The sequence below is a fragment of the Chiloscyllium plagiosum genome, unplaced genomic scaffold (assembly GCF_037043375.1).
Source record: "Chiloscyllium plagiosum isolate Xiang-an unplaced genomic scaffold, Cpla_swu_hap1 HiC_scaffold_1, whole genome shotgun sequence".
Classification (NCBI taxonomy): Eukaryota; Metazoa; Chordata; class Chondrichthyes; order Orectolobiformes; family Hemiscylliidae; genus Chiloscyllium; species Chiloscyllium plagiosum.
Genome location: NW_028270139.1, coordinates 48401474 through 48420854, shown reverse-complemented (window position 1 = coordinate 48420854; position 19381 = coordinate 48401474). Strand labels below are relative to the sequence as shown.

At 40.4% G+C, this 19381-nt stretch overlaps 1 protein-coding gene across 11 annotated transcripts in view; it reads left to right on the top strand.

The window, feature by feature from the left end:
* Positions 1–2157: 2157 nt before the first annotated feature.
* Positions 2158–19381, top strand: part of LOC122551847 (LIM domain-binding protein 2) — a 294021-nt gene continuing 276797 nt past the window's right edge. For 10 of the 11 annotated variants that reach the window (XM_043694446.2, XM_043694435.2, XM_043694407.2 and 7 more), the window contains exon 1: positions 2158–2562. In XM_043694446.2, coding sequence (XP_043550381.1) covers positions 2431–2562 — 132 coding nt within the window. In that variant the 5' untranslated portion in view covers positions 2158–2430. The remainder of the gene's footprint in view (positions 2563–19381) is intronic. The other variant, XM_043694415.2, reaches the window with a different exon arrangement.

Sequence of the window (19381 nt, the reverse complement as noted above, 5' to 3'; positions counted from 1 at the left end):
CTCCTTCAATCACCTGATGAAGGAGCGTCGCTCCGAAAGCTAGTGTGCTTCCAATTAAACCTGTTGGACTATAACCTGGTGTAGTGTGATTTTTAACCTAATAAAATGTGAATGCCATGGAAACAAACTTCCCCTTCAACTTGAAACTGAGTTTGTAAAAAGCTGATCACCTGACTGCACAAAGCTAAACCATCTATCCAGTTTCATTCACCTACCCTGACAGTTTCATCATGTATTTTAACCAGTGGGACTGTTCTCCTGTATACTGTAGGGCTGTCCTTGTTAATTGTGAAAGAATGGAGATTTTAAAGAGGGGGTAACATTCTCATCATCATCTGGTCCATAATACTATATCTTTCCTCACCACCACACCACATGGGTTCTGGAAATTGGCTGGTAGGAAGTTGGATGCAGGAGTATTTGTAGGTTATACCAAACTTGACTGTTCATCAGAAGTACCACAAGTTATGTTTGTATAAAAATGTTAAGTTTGTTTGAATGCTAATTATCACTTCTCCTGAGCAGATTAGATTACCTACAGTATGGAAACAAGGCCTTTGGCCCAACAAGTCCACACCAACCCTTTCAAGGGTAACCCACCCAGACCCATTCACTTACCCTATATTTACCCCTGACTAATGCACCTAACACTATGGACAATTTAGCATGGCCAATTCACCTGACCTGCACATCTTTGGACTGTGGGAGGAAACCAGAGCACCCAGAGGAAACCCACGCAGACACAGGGAGAATGTGCAAACTCCACACAGACGATCGCCCGAGGCAGGAATTAAACTCGGGTCCTTGGCGCTGTAAGGCAGCAGTGCTAACCACTGAGCCACCATGCTGCCCCAGAAGAAATGTGGAAGATAATTTAGCCTTTTTCTTTTTAATAGGTTTGGCGGACAAAAGGAAGAAATGCAATGGTGTTCAAAATTATACATTTCATAAAATGAACCGTATTGTTTAGCAACAGCGCACAAGGGGCAGAAATACTTTTAATTATACAGAATGTGTAAACAGAGCTCTTTCTTGATTGAGTTTGATCCACTTATAGATTGGAATGAAATCACATGTAGTCGTTAGAATAAATATTTCTGGAGTAGATATTTGGAGTTTAGGGTAGCAAGTTTTTGATAATGTTAATGAAATGACATTGCAGAAGTAAAATGTTTCCAACAAAATACAGGCCACTAAAGAAGTGCTCACTGAAGAAGTTAGGCTATCTTATTTATATGTTCCTTTGGAAATAATCTAATAATGTGTTTCACTTTCTGCACTTGAAACCCTGTCATTTTACTTCACATATGAATCAACCCAATCTATGTTGCAATTCGAGCATAATAATGGGACTGGTATAAGCTGATTTTTAAAAAAAGAGTAATTGGAGGGAGCAACTTGGTATGTCATTGTTCTTTTTGTAATATATGTGCACTCAGATGTAAACAGAGGGTCAAGACTCCATGTAGCCATGTGACCTCAACAGGAAAAGGGGAGGGGGTGGGGGGGTCACTTGGGGAGGCTCACTCTGGCAGTGACTATTTAAAGTATATGAACTCAAAGAGTTAATGAATGTCACTGCATCAGCATGTTATGAAAAATGGAACGTTATAAACTCTTTAATATATGATTTTAACTTTTAGACTAATTTACCACACAATCATCAAATAGTCACATAAGTATGATGGATGTTATTCCATACCCCCCAGGAGGCTCCCTGTTACTGGTAAAGTATAGCTTCCTTATATTAACATAAAAATTTATGAAGAGGAAATCATTTCTGCTTGTCTTTGGAAAAAATATTCAAAACTTTTTGTAAACAAAACAATCTGTCTCCTGAGAGTTGTCTAACAAAGTACAGTTACTCATTATATTCTTCAAAAAGATGTATTTCTGTTCTTCCACCTCTTCTGTAATTCTAATTCTATTCTTAGGTGTTTAACACTTCAAGTTAATTGCATAGTACAGTCAATGTTAAGGATGCTCTTTAAAAGAGAGTGAAGTAAATGTGCTGTTCAAAGTGTTGACATTAGAAAATGCAGCACTGCAGTGTGGAATATTCCTTGCAGGAGGTATTTTAGTTCAGGCAGCTGTTCAACCACCTATATGCTAACAAGTCTTGCTGCCAGGTTCCTGAGGGGTCCTTGCTGGGAAAAATTAAAACCAAACCTCAGACCTCTCTGTCAGCTTGAAGAATTATATTTTTGCCAGTCTTTGGAGCGGACAGGAAATGACCCTTTCACAAACTGATTTTTAAAAACAAGTTTTTCTGCCTAGAGCTATCCAGTCTTTCTCTTGCAGTAGAGGGCTCCCAGAGCATTTCCCAGTGTGTTCTGCTGGTAGCTTGCCTGCACTGTAGCCTAAAGCCCATGTGCACTGTATGGATGTTGATGTTACAGTGTGTAGTTTAATTCTCTGCAAGCATCCAAGATGTCCAGCACACCTCATGACCCTTTCTATTCCTCTCCTTTTGGACCATTTTATAGGAGGCACACGCCATACGTGGTGCAACCAGACTATCGGATATATGAGCTGAACAAGCGACTGCAGACTCGCACGGAGGTAAGTCCTTCAGCTTTTTGAAAATAGCACATAGTACTTCAAATGTGGCTTTGGGATAATTTCGCAGCAACTCATTACGCTGCTTGAAGTATTCCATTTTATGGAGAAACACATAGCTGTGATTATTTTTGTAATTAAATAATGTGGCCTCATTATCTCTTGATGCAAATTAATTGTTTAACTTGATAAAAGCTGCTGCTTCTTTGCAGAATTTAATCAAGCCAAGAAATAAGGCATTTTGTTCTCAAGGTTGAACCTTTTAACAGGAAATTTTCTTGATTTGGGGAGTGGACGGGTGTTTGATGGTTAAGTATTTTTTTAATGGAAAGGAACTATCCCACATTACTGAAGCGAAACGTTTTAATTTATATTTTCTTTGGAAGAATACCTGTGTTTCCACTGAAATTATCACAAGCAACGCAGTGGGAGCATTTTACTAGATCAGTGACAGCTGGTTGTCTGATACTTACTGTAAGTAAGAGGTGCTTGGAATGGCTCTCACTGTTGCAATAGGGAGAGTAATAACAGAGGTTGAAATGGAAGTTACTCTTTCCTATTGTGCAGCCACCAAGCTCAGTTAGTTAAATTTAAGGAAGTGACAGGGAATTTAGAAGAAACCAGCAGATCTGTTAATTAAGAAAATCAGACTGTCATCAGTGCCTTATCAGACAGTTGCTCATAAATTCACCTTTTATATTTAAAGGCACATGAGATATTTATTGCAAAACTGAATTTTGCAAGCAAAGAAAATTACATATGTGTAGATGCTAGTCTGTAATCGGAGTTGATAACAAGTTCAGGTACTGATTACAATTTTGACATTGAATAAATCTTCAGTTTTTATTGCTGTTGGAAGCATTCATGTCCAGTGACAGGATCTTCAAGCTGATATTTAAAAAAAAAAGCAGGCTTCTCTTTCTCATTACACAGATTATACGACCAGTCAAAGCCGTAATAGGAAAAATGCATTGGAATGAATTGATGAGCTTTAGTGAAATTTAGACGCATCTGTTTGGTAAAAGTGAAACATTACCAGAGACCTTTTTGCTTTTACAATAGTAAAGGTTACCCGAAACAGAGTCTGTGTGTACAATATTTTTTCTGCGATGTGTTAATATTCTGTACGCAGCTGCATTTACAGCTCTTAATGTGATAGGAACAGCCGCCATAGTTTTAACATTTTCAAACTGCTGATTTTTGTTGATGCTGGGCTGTCTTCTGTTTTGTTTATCAACTTTCGAAAGTGCCGTTTCCACTATTTGCCTCTGCATTTTTAATATTGAAGCATTGATTTCAGCAGAGTGAGTAGTGAGCATCTCTAACTTCAGTGTTGATATAGTTTGTGCACTTAGATTTCTATATTGTAAATGGAAGCATTTGTTTTGTGCCACATTCTTGTTATTATAGAAATATTTAATGTTGTAAATGCCTGTCTCTCTCTCCCCAAATGACTGTTTTGATGTTGTCGAAATTTACTAATTTCTAGGAGTTTAAGTAGAAAGACTACTGCATGAAAGCTGAATTTTCTCTTGACACATAGTCCATGAGATATGCATGTTCACTTTGGCATGCACATGCATCAAAGAAAGATCTAAGACAAAATGTAGGGAGTATAGTAGGTATCACAAATAGTTGCATTTGAGTTTGCTGTGAATTGCAGTGCCAGTGTTGGGAGCGTGAACAGCAGTTAAGAGGTGTTGATGACAGATTGCTTTTTATTCTCCTTCAGGCTAAACGAAGTGATGGCCAAGTTCAGCAGTTCCCAAAGTACAAATTAATAATTATTCAGCAACTGCATCAATCTTACTAAATGTAACAAATTTAATGAGCTTGCTTTAGTTCAGATGGTATTTAATAAACAATCAGGAAGAAATGAATGTCATATTTGCATGATTATTGCTTAGTGTTTCGATGGCAATTTTATCATGAAGAGATTAAAAAGAACCAGGTTTATTTTTTATTTTAAATTTGAAGGGGAAGTGGTAACTGTATGTAACAATGCCTATGCTCCTCTAAAACATGAGCTTTTAGAGTTAAAATCTCGATAGTAAGGCAATACATTATTTCTTTTCTGTTTTTTAAAAAAAATCTGCCACAACTTTGTGCTTTGAGAGTCAGTTAGGTTAAGCCTTTGTCAAATGGTTTTCTTTCACCAGCTCTGCTGCTCGCTTCCCTCAAAGGTGATTGCTGCATGAGTGCTATAAGGTCCCAAAATGCTGCTGTAGATCTCTTCGATTAGTAATTGTAAATATATGAAGTTTTGTGGTCTCTGTCCAGCTCAGGACAAAATATTCTTGAACACTTATTCAACACTGATTTGTGTTAGTTGGGCATTTTCTTTGCTCATAAAAGACAGAGCACAGCCCACAATTTCGAACTGAGGGGCAGTGAATGGTTGGAAGACAAGTTGCTCTGAGTTAGGGACTAATGTTACGTTTTGGGGAAATTCATACTTTGATTCAAAATCATTTCATTGCTGGCCTATGACTTCATGCTGTACCCTGTAGAATACATACTGAAATAACGCTCAGTAATATGGAATGGCTGCTGCCTCATTTTTGAGACAAAACAGAACAAAACATGAGATGCCCCACCCCCCCCTTCTATTTTTGCCTGAGACATATGCCCAATTTTAATTATTTGACTAAGTTAAGATCCTGCCATTAATTCTATATTTATTTGATCTTGGGATATGCATCATGTTGTGCAGAATTACAATTGTAGCTCTTATATTTCTACGCTCAACGTGGTGTGGGCCACTTCAAAAATAATTTTGACCCAGGTCTCTAATGGTTATGGGATTGGAGTCACTTGTAAGGTAGTTAGTAATGAAAGCTAGGCAGATTCTCTTCCCCGAAGAACCTTTGGTGAACCAGATTAAAACTGTCTCATTTTATAAAAAAAAGCTCTTTAGTTCTTCTGACCCCCCTCGTCAACAGCAGAAAAAAGTCATTTCCAGCCCCCTTCAGTTCTGAGAAGTTATATTGGATTCCAAGTTGTTACTTTGTTTCCTTCTTCATAGATGTTGCCAGTTCTGTTGTTTCTTCTTGGTGCCAACACCTTGTTTTAATTTAGCATTAAAATACTTTATTTTTACAGTCGGTTCTGCTATCATGTATGTTTCTTCAACACGAGTTGGCTTTAACGTCCTTGAAGAGTTCAGAACGTTATCTGTGGAACATGAACTTTTCTTACCTGTATTGGTTATAACACGATTCTGGCTCCATTAGTTTAAATGACGTGGCTATTGCGCGATTTTCTTATGACGCGAGAATGGAATGATCGCGTTATATCAGAACCAACTGTATAATGTTATCTGATTTATTCTTGGTTGTTTTTCTAGTACCTGTCCACAGATTATTAGGTTCACAGAATTCAGTTTCACACCATGCCTTGATAGGGTTTCAGCTCTAAGTTGCAAACCCACATGGACTGCATGGTTAGTTACCTATGAAGTCAATATTTCATTTGGATTTTAGAATCCTAATAAAGCCTGGTTTTTTTTTGGTAAGTGCATTGAACGTTAAGATGTGGCGAACTGGTTGGCCTAGTGAATGACTCTCTGGCTTTTCACCAACCTCCAATTCAAATCTTACCTCTTTGTTTGATTTAAGACTCCCATGTGCACTAGGGTTTGGTCAGCCTGATTCCAGCTCCTGGTGGGCATGGCCATTCAACACAAAAGTGAGAAGTCACAGAGTTGAAGAAATCGTACTCTGGCGTGTATGGCGAGCGGTTCTGAGTTTGGAATAAATTGATTTGTTTGGGCACTAAAGTGTTTCTTTATTCATGCACAGAATGTGGGCATTGCTGGCAAGGCCAGCATCATTACCCATCCTAACTGATCTTGAGAAGGTGGTGGTGAGCTGCCTTCTTGAACTGTTGCAGTCATGTAGTTTTGGGTACCGCAACAATGCTTCCCGGGATGGAGTTCCACGATTTTGACCCAATGACACTGAAGGAACAGTGATATAGTTCCAAGTGTGGATGATGTACGTCTTGACTCAGGTTGTGTTTTCTTGTAGTTGTTAGAGTTCTTGGGTTTTGACAGTGCTGTTTAAGTAGCCTTGGGTGAGTTGTGACAGTGTATCTTATAGATGGTACACACTACTGCCATTGTTTGTCTGTGGGGAAGGGAACGAACGTTAAAGGGTTGGTCAGTTGGGCTATTTTGTCCTGAAAAGTGTTGAGTTCATGGAGTGGTAATGGAGCTGCACATATCCACGCAAGTGGAGAATATTCCACTGCATTCCAGACTTGTACCTTGCAGATGGCGGGTGGATTTTGAGATGACAGGAAGTAAATTACTTCCCACAGAATTCCAGGTCTTTGGGTTCCTCTTGTGGCCACAGTATTTATGTATCTGATCTCACGCAGTAGCTGGTCAGTGGAAAACTCCATTGAATGTTGAAGGATGATAGTAGGATTCTGTCTAGTTGGATATGGTAATTGTGATACTTGTATGGTATGACTGTTATTTGCGACTTGACAATGTTGGCCTCTTGATGCCTCACTGGATGCCTCACCCCACCAACCTCCATGTACAACGTATCATCCGCTGTCATTTCCGCCACCTCCAAACGGACCCCACCACCAGGGATATATTTCCCTCCCCTCCCCTATCAGCATTCCGAAAAGACCACTCCCTCCGTGACTCCCTCGTCAGGTCCACACCCCCCACCAACCCAACCTCCACTCCCGGCACCTTCCCCTGCAACCGCAAGGAATACAAAACTTGCGCCCATACCTCCCCCCTTGCTTCCCTCCAAGGCCCCAAGGGACACTTCCATATCCGCCACAAATTCACCTGCACCTCCACACACATCATCTATTGCATTCGCTGCACCCGATGTGGCCTCCTCTATATTGGGGAGACAGGCCGCCTACTCGTGGAATGTTTCAGAGAACACCTCTGGGACACCCGGACCAACCAACCCAACCACCCCGTAGCCCAACACTTTAACTCCCCCTCCCACTCCACCAAGGACATGCAGGTCCTTGGACTCCTCCATCGCCAGACCATGGCAACACGACGGTTGGAGGAAGAGCGCCTCATCTTCTGCCTGGGAACCCTCCAACCACAAGGGATGAACTCAGATTTCTCCAGTTTCCTAATTTCCCCTCCCCCCACCTTGTCTCAGTCAAATCCCTCGAACTCAGCACTGCTTTCCTAACCTGCAATCTTCTTCCTGACCTCTCCGCCCCCACCCCACTCCGGCCTATCACCCTCACCTTGACCTCCCTCCACCTATCGCAATTCCAACGCCCCTCCCCCAAGTCCCTCCTCCCTACCTTTTATCTTAGCCTGCTGGACACACTTTCCTCATTCCTGAAGAAGGGCTTATGCCCGAAACGTCGATTCTCCTGTTCCTTGGATGCTGCCTGACCTGCTGCACTTTTCCAGCAACACATTTTCAGCTCTGATCTCCAGCATCTGCAGTCCTCACTTTCTCCTTGCAGTACCTAGAGGACCAAGAAAGGACAAGCCTTTGTGAGTTTGGAGTTAGCTGATCCAGGGTCATAATTTGGCTTGATTGAATCCAACTTTTGTTTGGTTGTCTACTACATTAAACACTTGAGATTCACCACTGTCTCTCTCTCTCTCTTTCACTTTTTTCCAATGGTCTGTGAAACAATATTTTAGTACAGTAATTTAGTAAATTCATATAACAATTCAGAGTGTAATGATTTTTGTAGCTCCATGAAAACCAGTACAGTGAATGACAAAGTGTATAAATTGATTTGAAGTCAGTGTGCACATGCAGAGTAGAAGGAAGGAACAGCTGCAAACATATTTGAATGTGCTGATTGCATATGAGCGACGAAACTGTAGGTGACAAAAACACATTTGCCCCTCGTCAGGAGAACATCTCGGAAATAGAAGTGCAATTGTATTTCGCCCGTGTTACTTCACACGGATCTAGAAGAACCAAAGCAGTTTATACCTCGGCAAGGTCATAGATCTGCAGAAGCAAAAGTCAAATGATTTCTGAAGTTATCAGAATCATAAGTTCCAAAGTATTCTTGAATCGTTTTTAAAGTCACATAAGACTTGGCAATCACTTTGACACTGCCATCGGTATTCTGTATGCAGTTGACTGAGAGTAGACGGTGGTAAAGTAATGAGCTTGGTTGAATTTGACGTACGTTTTACTCTGCATCAAGTTGTGATTCAGCGTACAGTTGGTCTGTGCGTTGAATGTGCCTGTGTTTTGTGTTTCTTTTTGTTCTATATTTAAGGCAAATAAGAGTTGGTAGGAATGGAATTTCAAAACATGATAACCAAAATTTATGGGAGAAAAAGAGGTGCAGCCATGGCATTGTTATAAGGAAACAATTTAACCTAAGTTGCTGAATCATTTTCCGGTTGGGGTACAAAAATAATGTTTTGTTCACTAAAAGCAAAGGCTGAATATAAGAGTGTCCTCCTGTTATCTGCCCCACCCCCAATCACATTGGTGAAAAGTCTTATACCTGCATAAATCAAATTGACTTCGTGGGAGAATCCAGCATTCTATTCAGTTTTGTCAAAGCAGAGAGCCACATTGATGTAATTGATGTAAATTACATTGAGTTATTGATGTAAATTATAAACAGTGTTGCTTCAGCGGAGGGAAGGTGGAGGTCCCCTCAGTACATCCTATCCACTCCCTGCCCAATCTGATCTAACCCCTCTAACAAGTTCCTAATGTTTTCTACATTTCTGCCAGTTTCCTACCCTTTCCCCAGGTTATCCCATGTCCCCACAACTTTGAGCCTAATTCATACCATTTTATGTTAAGCTTTGTCAAATGTCTTTGGAAGCCTTGTTGTATAGTATTGCAGGATTTTCTAAAAATCCACTTAAGTTGCCACATCCTCAAAGAGTTTGGACAGACAGGACAATGTTCTTTCAATGCTATTCTAACTGTTGGTTGCTAAATTATGATTCTACAGCTGATCATGAAGTTTCCTCCTGAATATTTTTATTATTTATCATTTGTTGAAATAACTCTAATGACCCTGTAGTTACCTGTGTCTGTTCAATAACCTTTTTTGAATATAAGCATCACATTATCCTGTATCAAATTTACAATGCCATTGACTCTCTTAAACTTATTATCAATACCATAAATCTCCTACTTCAACTCCTTTGGTAATCTGGGATTAATTTGATGTATCCCGAGAGATTTATTTGCTTTTAGTTAAGTTGGTCTGTCTAGAGCTGCCAATTTTGTTACATTCAAATCATTATTTTTGTTTTGGTTACCTTTGGGAAGGGTGTCATCCTTATGTCTTCCCTGTAAATATTTTACAAGATGATTAGGGGTTTAGATAGGGTTGACAGTGAGAATCTTTTTCCACGTATGGAGTCAGCTATTACAAGGGGGCATAGCTTTAAATTAAGGGGGGGTAAGTATAGGACAGATGTTAGGGGTAGGTTCTTTACTCAGCGAGTCGTGAGTTCATGGAATGCCCTGCCAGTAGCAGTGGTGGACTCTCCCTCATTATGGGCATTTAAGCGGGCATTGGATAGGCATATGGAGGATAGTGGGCTAGTGGAGGTTAGGTGGGCTTGGATTGGCGCAACATCGAGGGCCGAAGGGCCTGTACTGCGCTGTATTCTTCTATGTTCTATGTTCTATGTTCTATTTAAGGAAAGTGTGGTAGATGTGCCCTTGAAAAATGGAAAGGAGCAGTATCCTTGCAGATTGAAATGCAATAATTCTCATGTTGATTATGTTGAAGATGGGAAAATGCAGGAAAACTATAAAATACCTATAAAATTGTTAAGTCAGAGCATTCTGCAAGCTAACAGTGTCTGTCAGTGAATTTGAGACCTATAAGTACCATCAATGTTCACTTCTGAATATTAATGGTGGGTGGGCATTGAAAGCATATTCTGAAAGCTACCTAATACATGTCCTGCCCAAAAGTATTTCAGTTGAGTTTTAATGTCATTCAAGTTCAATGTGACAACTTTAAGTGTTTCCATATAGTGGGCAAGATCAAAACTCTCTGATGTGTCTGCATTTATAGACACTAATCTCATTTGCTGCTGGACTCTGCTTGTCAAAGAGCTAAAAGCCATCAGGTAATGAAGGAGCATCGCTCCAAAAGCTAGTGCTTCCAAATAAACCTGGTGTTGTGTGACTTTTAACTTTGTCCACCCCAGTCCCACACCGGCACCTCCACCTCATGACTATCTATAGTAGATATGGAAACCTTTTGTAAATGTATGTTAAAGCAACAATGAACTCAACTATAACCAGGAATGTGCCATTAAAATTAATTGTGTTAACATTGAGATTTTAGGATAAGTAAAACCACAAAACAAACTTGTGGGATGTGAATTTTAGCTTTAGTCTTGATGCAACAAATGGTGACTGTTTGTGAGCTCTATGGCTGCCTCCTTGGAGCAGTGTGCGAGTGACTAAGTTCCAGTCTTCCTCACTGTAGTGAAGCAGATGTCTCTTGTTTGGCAGCACTCCGGGGCAGCATGCTCTGACACTGGAGTTCCAACGACAGTTGGAAAATCTCCACTGCTCACTGCCTGTACTGAAATCATGTGTATCTATAAAGAATGTGCTGATGATTTTCAGCAAACTGGTTAATTTATACCGCTGATGTAAATTTCTTGCACTGCACCTCGATTTTCTGTAGAAAAATTGTTGCTATTGATTCTTGTAAGGACAAGCAAGGAAAGAGTCAGCAATGCCTCTAACTTCACAGTCCTTCACAACCAGGAATAGCTGTCTGCAGTGTCTCTTTGACAGTGACTTTTGAGGTGTCAGGGATTGCTTTCCTCTTCTGTGAGCCAGGGCACCTGATGTATTGTTCAGGAGGCTGTCAAAGTCAGAAGTCGAGGAAGGAAAAATTGCCAAAATCTAAATGAACCATTTTCACTTAATTAATTTGATACAGAAGCTTCATTTTTTTTTTAGTTATGTGGACAGTGGACTGAATAGTTTAGCTGGACTTTTCTCCACTTTATATTTTCCCTCCAAGATGCTCGAGAACATGGACAGGTATTTGAGTGGAAGCAAAACATGGCATTCCATTTCGTTGAGGTCTCACAGCTGTGTAAGGCAAGGAAAGTTGCTCTTTGGGTTGATCATGTGCTGTTCCTTTTGCACATAATGGCCCAGAAGTGAATAGCAATGAATTGATGCAGGAGAGAGAGAGAGTGAAAACTGCAATGAAAATGAAATGTGGAACAAATGTCTTAAGAATACAATCAGTTTAAAGTTTTAAAATAAAAAGTAGATACAAAGACAACATGAGTACTAAACTGATTAGGGATAAGGCTTAAACCAAATTGTCTATTTTTAAACCCATTTAGTGGGTGATTTTTTATTTGTCCCAAAGTTAATAGTTGATACATGTTATATGTATTCTCTTATTTTTGCAGACCATGATATGTAGTGAAGTGTTCAAAAAGGCTTGTTAAAACAGGTTTTTTTGTAAGTGCCCACTTTAGCCTGATAGACAGACATACAGAAGCACTTGATATATAATGAGTGATTTGTACACTTAGACCTTGTCTGTGTTCTCAGTCCTTCTCTGTGTTTCAATGATCGGAGCAAAAGAACTTGAATGTTGGACTGTCATTTCAGGTTAATGGCAACATCACTCAAACCTAGTGGAATCAAAATGTGACAAGAAAAAAAAGATAAAAACACACATTAACCCTGAACCCTTGACTCTATGTGATCTGATTTCTTTTCTAAAGCCAGCACCATAAAGGGAAAGGGTTAATGTGCATTTATCAAAATGTCCTTTAAATTATGCATTGCAAGTATTAATATGAAATCACTTAATCTATTTTATGAAATTCCGTTGTCTTTTTAACGAAAGCATTAACCCATTTATGTGGCAGTTATAACAGTCTCATAGGAAATCATCAGGCATTTGGCTGTTCATACTTACATTCTGTAATTTTCGAGGTTTATGAATATTATTTAAGACTGCAGATTTGGGAATTGTTGTGCATAAATCACAGAAGTTAGCATACAATTTCAGTGAATAATAGGGATTGCCGATGGAAAATTGGCCTTTATTTCAAAGGGATAGGAATAATAAAATAGGGAAGTTATATTAAAACTACAGTTATAAGAATCTAGCTAAAACCATCAAAGGTATTAATCTGACTGTAGCTGCAATGCCATGAACAGATTTGGTCCCCTTATCTAAAGAAAGATCTACAGGCATTGGAGTGCAGCCCAGAGAACTTTGCAAATGTCCATTCCGGCTATGGAGGAACTGTTATATGAGGAGAGGTTGAGCAGGTTGGATGTTGGAGTTTAGAAGAATGAGAAGTGGCTTTATTGAAATGTATAAAATTGTTAGTGGGCTGGACAGACTATTTTTGGAAAAGGTTTTTCCCTCTTGTGGGTATTCTCGGACCAAAGGGCATAATCTCAGAAGAATGGGTCATTCAAGGCTGAAATAGACAGAGTTTTAATCAATAAGGGAATCCAGGATTATGGGGTAAAGGTACGAAAGTGGAGCTGGGAGTTAACAGATTAGCCAAATTTCATTGAATGGACTGCTTCCACTCCTACATTTTCTGGCCTTACAGTCTACCAATGCCACAAGCTGGAAGCTAGGCACTGGTTCAGTGAAGAGTACAGGATGTCAAATAGGACTAAATGAGCCCTCAACCAACAGATCAGATGCAAGCTCTGAATGTAGGTTTGCTCACTGAGCTGGAAGGTTTGTTTTCAGATATTTCATCACCATACTAGGTAACATCAGTGAGCTTCCGGATGAAGCACTGGTGGTATGGCCCGCTTTCTATTTATGCGTTTAGGTTTCCTTGGTTGGTAATGCCATTTCCTGTGATTATGTCGTTTCCTGTTCTTTTTCTCAGGGGGTGGTAAATGGGATCCAAGTCAATGTGTTTGTTGATAGAGTTCCAGTTGGAATGCTATGCTCCTATGAATTCTCGTGTGTGTCTCTTTGGCTTGTCCTAGAATGGATGTGTTGTCTCAGTCAAAGTGGAGTCCTTCCAGATCTGTCAAAAACAATACTAGTGAGAATGTGTCATGTCTTTTTGTGGGCTAATTAATATTCATGTATCCTGGTGGCTAGTATTCTGCCTGTTTATCCAATGTAGTGTTTGTTACAGCTCTTGCAAGATATTTTGTAAATGACGTTAGTTTTGCTTGTTGTCTGTACACAGTCTTTCAAGTTCATTAATTGCTGTTTTAGTGTGTTGGTGTGTTTATGGGCTCCCATCATGCCAAGAAGTCTGAGTAGTCTGGCAGTCATTTCTGAGTTGTCTTTGATGTAGGGGAGAGTGGCTAGGATTTCTGGACGTGTTTTGTCTGCTTGTTCGGGTTTGTTGCTGAGAAATTGGCGGACCTGTTCTTTTCGAATGCATTGTACAGACACCACTTTGACTGGGACAGCACATCCATCCTCGGACAAGACAAACAGAAACATGCATGAGAATTCCTAAAAACATGGCATTCCAACTGGAACTCTATCAACAAACACATTGACTTGGATCCCGTTTACCACCCCCTGAGAAAAAGAATAGGAAATGACATCACCACAGGACATGACATCACCATAGGAAATGGCATCACCTACCCAAGGAAATCCAAACACACAAATAGAAAGCGGGCCATGCCACCAGTGCTTCATCCGGAGGCTCACTGATGATGTTACCTAGTATGGTGATGAAACGTCTGAAAACGAATCTTCCAGCTCAGTGAGCAAACCTACATCCAAAACCTTGGCCTGAGCTACAAATCTTCTCAAAACTTGCTAGATGTAAGCTCTATCATCCCTCCATACCTAGTTAGAAAATCCTGACAGGAGAAGGAGGCCTCTCAAATATCCCCAATCTTATTGATGAAGACTAACACATCAGTGCACAATACAAGTTTGAAGCATTTGCAAGCAACTCCAGCCTTTAACATTGGCATCCCCCAGAGGTCCCCAGCACCACAGATAATAAACTCTAGAGCTGAGATAGTTAGGCAGAGTTCAGGCATGAAATTTTCTGGTCAGTTTTATTCAACTCACACATCGCAAACTCCAACCACACTGATTACTTATTTCCCATAATACATATATATATCTATATTCACACACCAAGTACAGTCGTTATCTAATTATCCCCTCAACTAATTTATGACTGTCATCTGTTCCCTAGTTCTATTTGGCCTTGGGTATCCCCACTACACCCAACCGGATGATAACAGATTTCCTTTCATTTATTAAAAGAATTAATATATACATAATAATAACAAACAAAACAAAAAAAAGACAACATGTTAGAGTTCCAAAGGTTCTTTTCCAGTATTTGCCAGGACCTTGCTTCTTTCTTGGGAAAGCATTCTGATAGCTGACTGCTATCAGCTCACTGTTTCAATTTGGAGATGCTTCTGTTAAATGTTCTGTTAAAGGAATACAATTGTATCCTGATTGGAAAATCTATGCATTTGTAATTTACACAAACATAATAGCTGTGTCATTTTCTACATTAAGCCTCATTTGTGCTTTTTCTCATTAATGACTTACTTTAATAACGATACAGTATTTGACTGGATTTGTGCTAATAAAGTTATTGATTTCACTCTTTTGCAAGGAATGACCATTCTGTTTAAAGATTTTAGTGTGTTATCATTTCCAAATCTGAACTTAGTGGTACTCTCAAATTTCTTAACTTTGTTCCAATCCTGATTACTCAGAGTCTCGGCAGGGTTTTAGCCTGTTCATTCCAGTGTGGGCATGCATCCACAGTTTAATGTGGCACAGTTGAAAGATTCTGCCACCAACAGATTGAATACTGGGCTAAAACTTTTTTATGACTTCAGGCATACAGGAAGAGCCAGCCATTTGGATACAGAATTAGCATAAAGGTAGAAGACAGAGGGTGGTGGTGGAGGGTTGTTTTCAGACTGGAGGCCTGTGACCAGTGGTGTGCCACAAGGATCCGTTTGAGTCCACTGCTTTTTGTCATTTATCTACATGATTTGGAGGTATTGGTAAGTTTCCAGATGACACCAAAATTGGAGGTTTAGTGGACAGCGAAAGAGGTTACCTCAGAGTACAATGGGATCTTGATCAGATGGGCCCATGGGCCAAGGATTGGCAGAAGGAGTTTAATTTAGATAAATTGAGGTGCTACATTTTGGAAAGGGCAAGATTTATACACTTAATGGTAAGATCCTGGGGTATATCAAACAAAGAGACCTTGGTGTGTGGGTTCATAGTTCCTTGAAAGTGAAGTTGTAGGTAGATAAGTTAGTGAAAATGGCATTTGGTATGCTTTCCTTTACTGGTCAGAGTATTGAGTACAGGAATTGGGAGGTCATGTTGCGGCTGTGCAGGACATTGGTTAGACCATGTTTGGAATATTGTGTGCAATTCTGGTCTCCCTCCTATAGGAAGGATGTTGTGAAACTTGAAAGGGTTCAGAAAAGATTTACATGGATGTTGCCAGGGTTGGTGGGCCATAGGGAGAGGCTGAATAGGCAGTGACTGTTTTCTCTGGAGCAATGGAAGTTGAGGGATGACCTTATAGAGGTTTATAAAATCATGAGGGGCATGGATAGGGTGAACAAGGTCTTTTCCCTTGCGGGGGTGGGGGGGGAGGTGGGGGGGGGGGGGGGGGGGGGGGGGCGGGGGGCGGGGGGGGGGGGGGGGGGGAGTCCAGAACTAGAGAGCGTAGGTTTAGAGTGAGACGGGAAAGATTTAAAAGGGACCTAAGGGGCAGCTTTTTCACACGGAGGGTGGTGTGTGTATGGAATGAGCTGCCAGAGAAAGTGGTGGAGGCTGATACAATGACAACATTTAAAAGGAATCTGGATGGGTGTATGAATAGGAAGGGTTTAGAGGGATATGGGCCAAATGGGACTAGATTAATTTAGGGTGTCCAGTCAGCATGGACGAGTTGGACTGAAGGGTTTGGGTCTATGCTGTATATCTCGATAACTCTATGACTAATATCCATATCTTCAGCATCTTCTGAATCATCCATTTTGTGTTTAGTTTGAAGGCACCATTATACTATTTGTGACAGTTAATGGTGTAATGGTACGCTGGATCACATCTGAAATATTGATTGTGCATTTCAGGGGTCTGTTCTTTTTATGGTAAGTCCCAAATTCCCTTCACTTCCCATACTTGTCAAAAGAATTTTTGTCCTCATTTCTCTTAGCTAAAGTTTTCTTTTGTATTGTTGTCTGCATTCTCTATCTGGATGGTTCTATCACTTTGTTAACCTTGCATCCTGCATTTTCTGTCTTGTGACCAATTGCCTGATTTGTGCCACGAGTACCATTGGATAGGAATATTTTCCAAGAAATATTTTTAGCGCTTCTGACATTTTGTCTCTCAGCATGTGATTACCTGCAAATTTAGCTTTTTTCAGAAATAGGAGTCTGTCTAAGCTGGATACTTTGGTACAGTCTAAGGATTTAAATGTCACCACAGACTGGGAATTTCCTGAATAGAATTTCTGCAGTCTTGCATACAATCTCCTGAATTCCATTATGTACTCTTCTATGGAGCTATCTTCCCTCTTTTTTTATGAATGTCAAAATCTGCTGTCACCCAATCGGTTGGTAAATCATTTCTAAAATAAATTGCATCCATGAAAGTTGTGAATTTGTCTAAATGGTCATCTGTGTCTAAATCATCAGTCTTCACTTCTGAAAAAAAATGTTGCTACTTATCTCGCTTTCATATGGTTAAAGCAGATCCAAGGTCATACCCTATTTCTTCTAGGTGAAGAAGTAATGTGGGTCCACATGGTTACTGCATTCTTCCACTGATCATAAGCTTCATATTCAGAAAACAAGGCTTCTTAGATTTTAATTCAACCATCTCTCTGAAGTTATCTTCAAATACGTTTTTGTTAGGACAATGTTTAACTTGAACTTGCAAGGAGCTAACAATCTCTGCTACCACTGATAAATACCAGTGCTTAAGGGTTGATTAGACAGAGTGCAAGAATATATTTTTCTAGTCAGAATTTTATTTCAATTTACATCACACAAATCCAGCCCCATACATTAAGTATGTGCATCTACACACCCAGTGAAGTTCTCGCCTAGTTTAACTCAATTAACATAAAGTCATCTGTTGTTCCCTCATTTGATTTGGCCTCAAGATTCCCTGCCAGATGCTATTAGATTATGGTAACAGATGGCAACCCCCATGATATCCAGAAACAGCTGCAAAGGCTGGATATTGCAAAAGCTCTGGGTCCTGACAATATTTGGGCAATATTATTGAAGACTTCTATTCCTGAACTAGTCTTATCCCCACCCACCCTGTTCCAGTGCAGCTACAAAGTTAGCATCTAATTGGCAATGAGAGAAATTGTCCAATAGTACCCTGTACATAAGGTACAGCACAAATTGCCTGGAGGAAGAACGTCTCATCTTCCGCCTCGGAACACTTCAACCCCAGGGCATCAATGTGGACTTCACCAGTTTCCTCATTTCCCCTTCCCCCACCTCACCCTAGTTCCAAACTTCCAGCTCAGCACTGTCCCCATGACTTGTCCTACCTGCCTATCTTCTTTTCCACCTATCCACTCCACCCTCCCCCCGCCCCTGACCTATCACCTTCATCCCCTCCCCCACTCACCTATTGTACTCTATGCTACTTTCTCCCCACCCCCACCCTCCCCTAGCTTATCTCTTCACCCTTCAGGCTCTCTGCCTGTATTCCTGATGAAGGGCTTTTGCCCGAAACGTCGATTTTACTGCTCCTCGGATGCTGCCTGATCTGCTGTGCTTTTCCAGCACCACTAATCCAGAATCTGGTTTCCAGCATCATTGTTTTTACCTACAAATCCAACACTCCGATTTCTACCCATCATTCAATCATTGTCCATTTCCTGAAAAAAGTAGCACAATCCAATCCAGCCTCAACAGTCTGCTCTGTCATTATTGAAGTGATAAAGGAGGCATTGACAGTGTTAAGTGGCTCACAAGAATCTCTTCAATGGTGTCCAGCTTGGTTCAGCCAGGCTTGCGAAGCTCCTGACCACATTACAGCCTTGCTTCAAACATTGACCGATAGCCAAGTTGAGAGGAGACGAGGATGATTGTACTTGACATCGAGGCAGCGTTTACATCGTGTGACATAAAGGAGTCCAAGCAGAACAGGTGCCAAAGTGAATCAAGGGAAAACTGGTTGGAGCTATACTAAGCAGAAAGGAAGATTGCTGTGGTTGTTGACAGTTGATCATCTCAGCCCCAGGACATCGTTGAAGATGTTTCTTGGGATAGTGTCCTAGGCCCAACCATTTTAAACTGCTTTATTAATGGCCTTCCCTCTGTCTTTAGGTCAGAGGTGAGGATGCTTACCGATGATTGCATAATGTTCAGCATCATTCATGACTTCTCAGATACTGAAACAATCCATGTTTAAATGTAGCAAAATCTGGACAATATCTATGTGTGAACTGACAAATAGGAATTGACACATGCATCATAAAAGTGCTAGCAATGCCCATCTCCAACAGGAGAGAATCTAACCCTTAGCCCTTGACATTCAATGGCATTACCATAGCTGTCCACCTGGGCAATACCATTGACCAGAACTTGAACTTAACTCATTAGTTTCCACTCATGTTTAGAAGAGTGAGGGTGACGAGATTATGGACATAAGATTCTGAAAGATCTTGACTAGATTGATGTGAAAGGTTGTCTCCTCTTGTGGATAAGTCTAGAATTACGGGACGTTATTCAAAAATTAGGAGCCCCTCCCCACCCCACCATCACCATCACTACCACCACCACCACTTAGAATAAAGATAAGGGTAGAACCTGTGTGGCTAGAATTGAGAAATACCAATGGGCTAAAAACA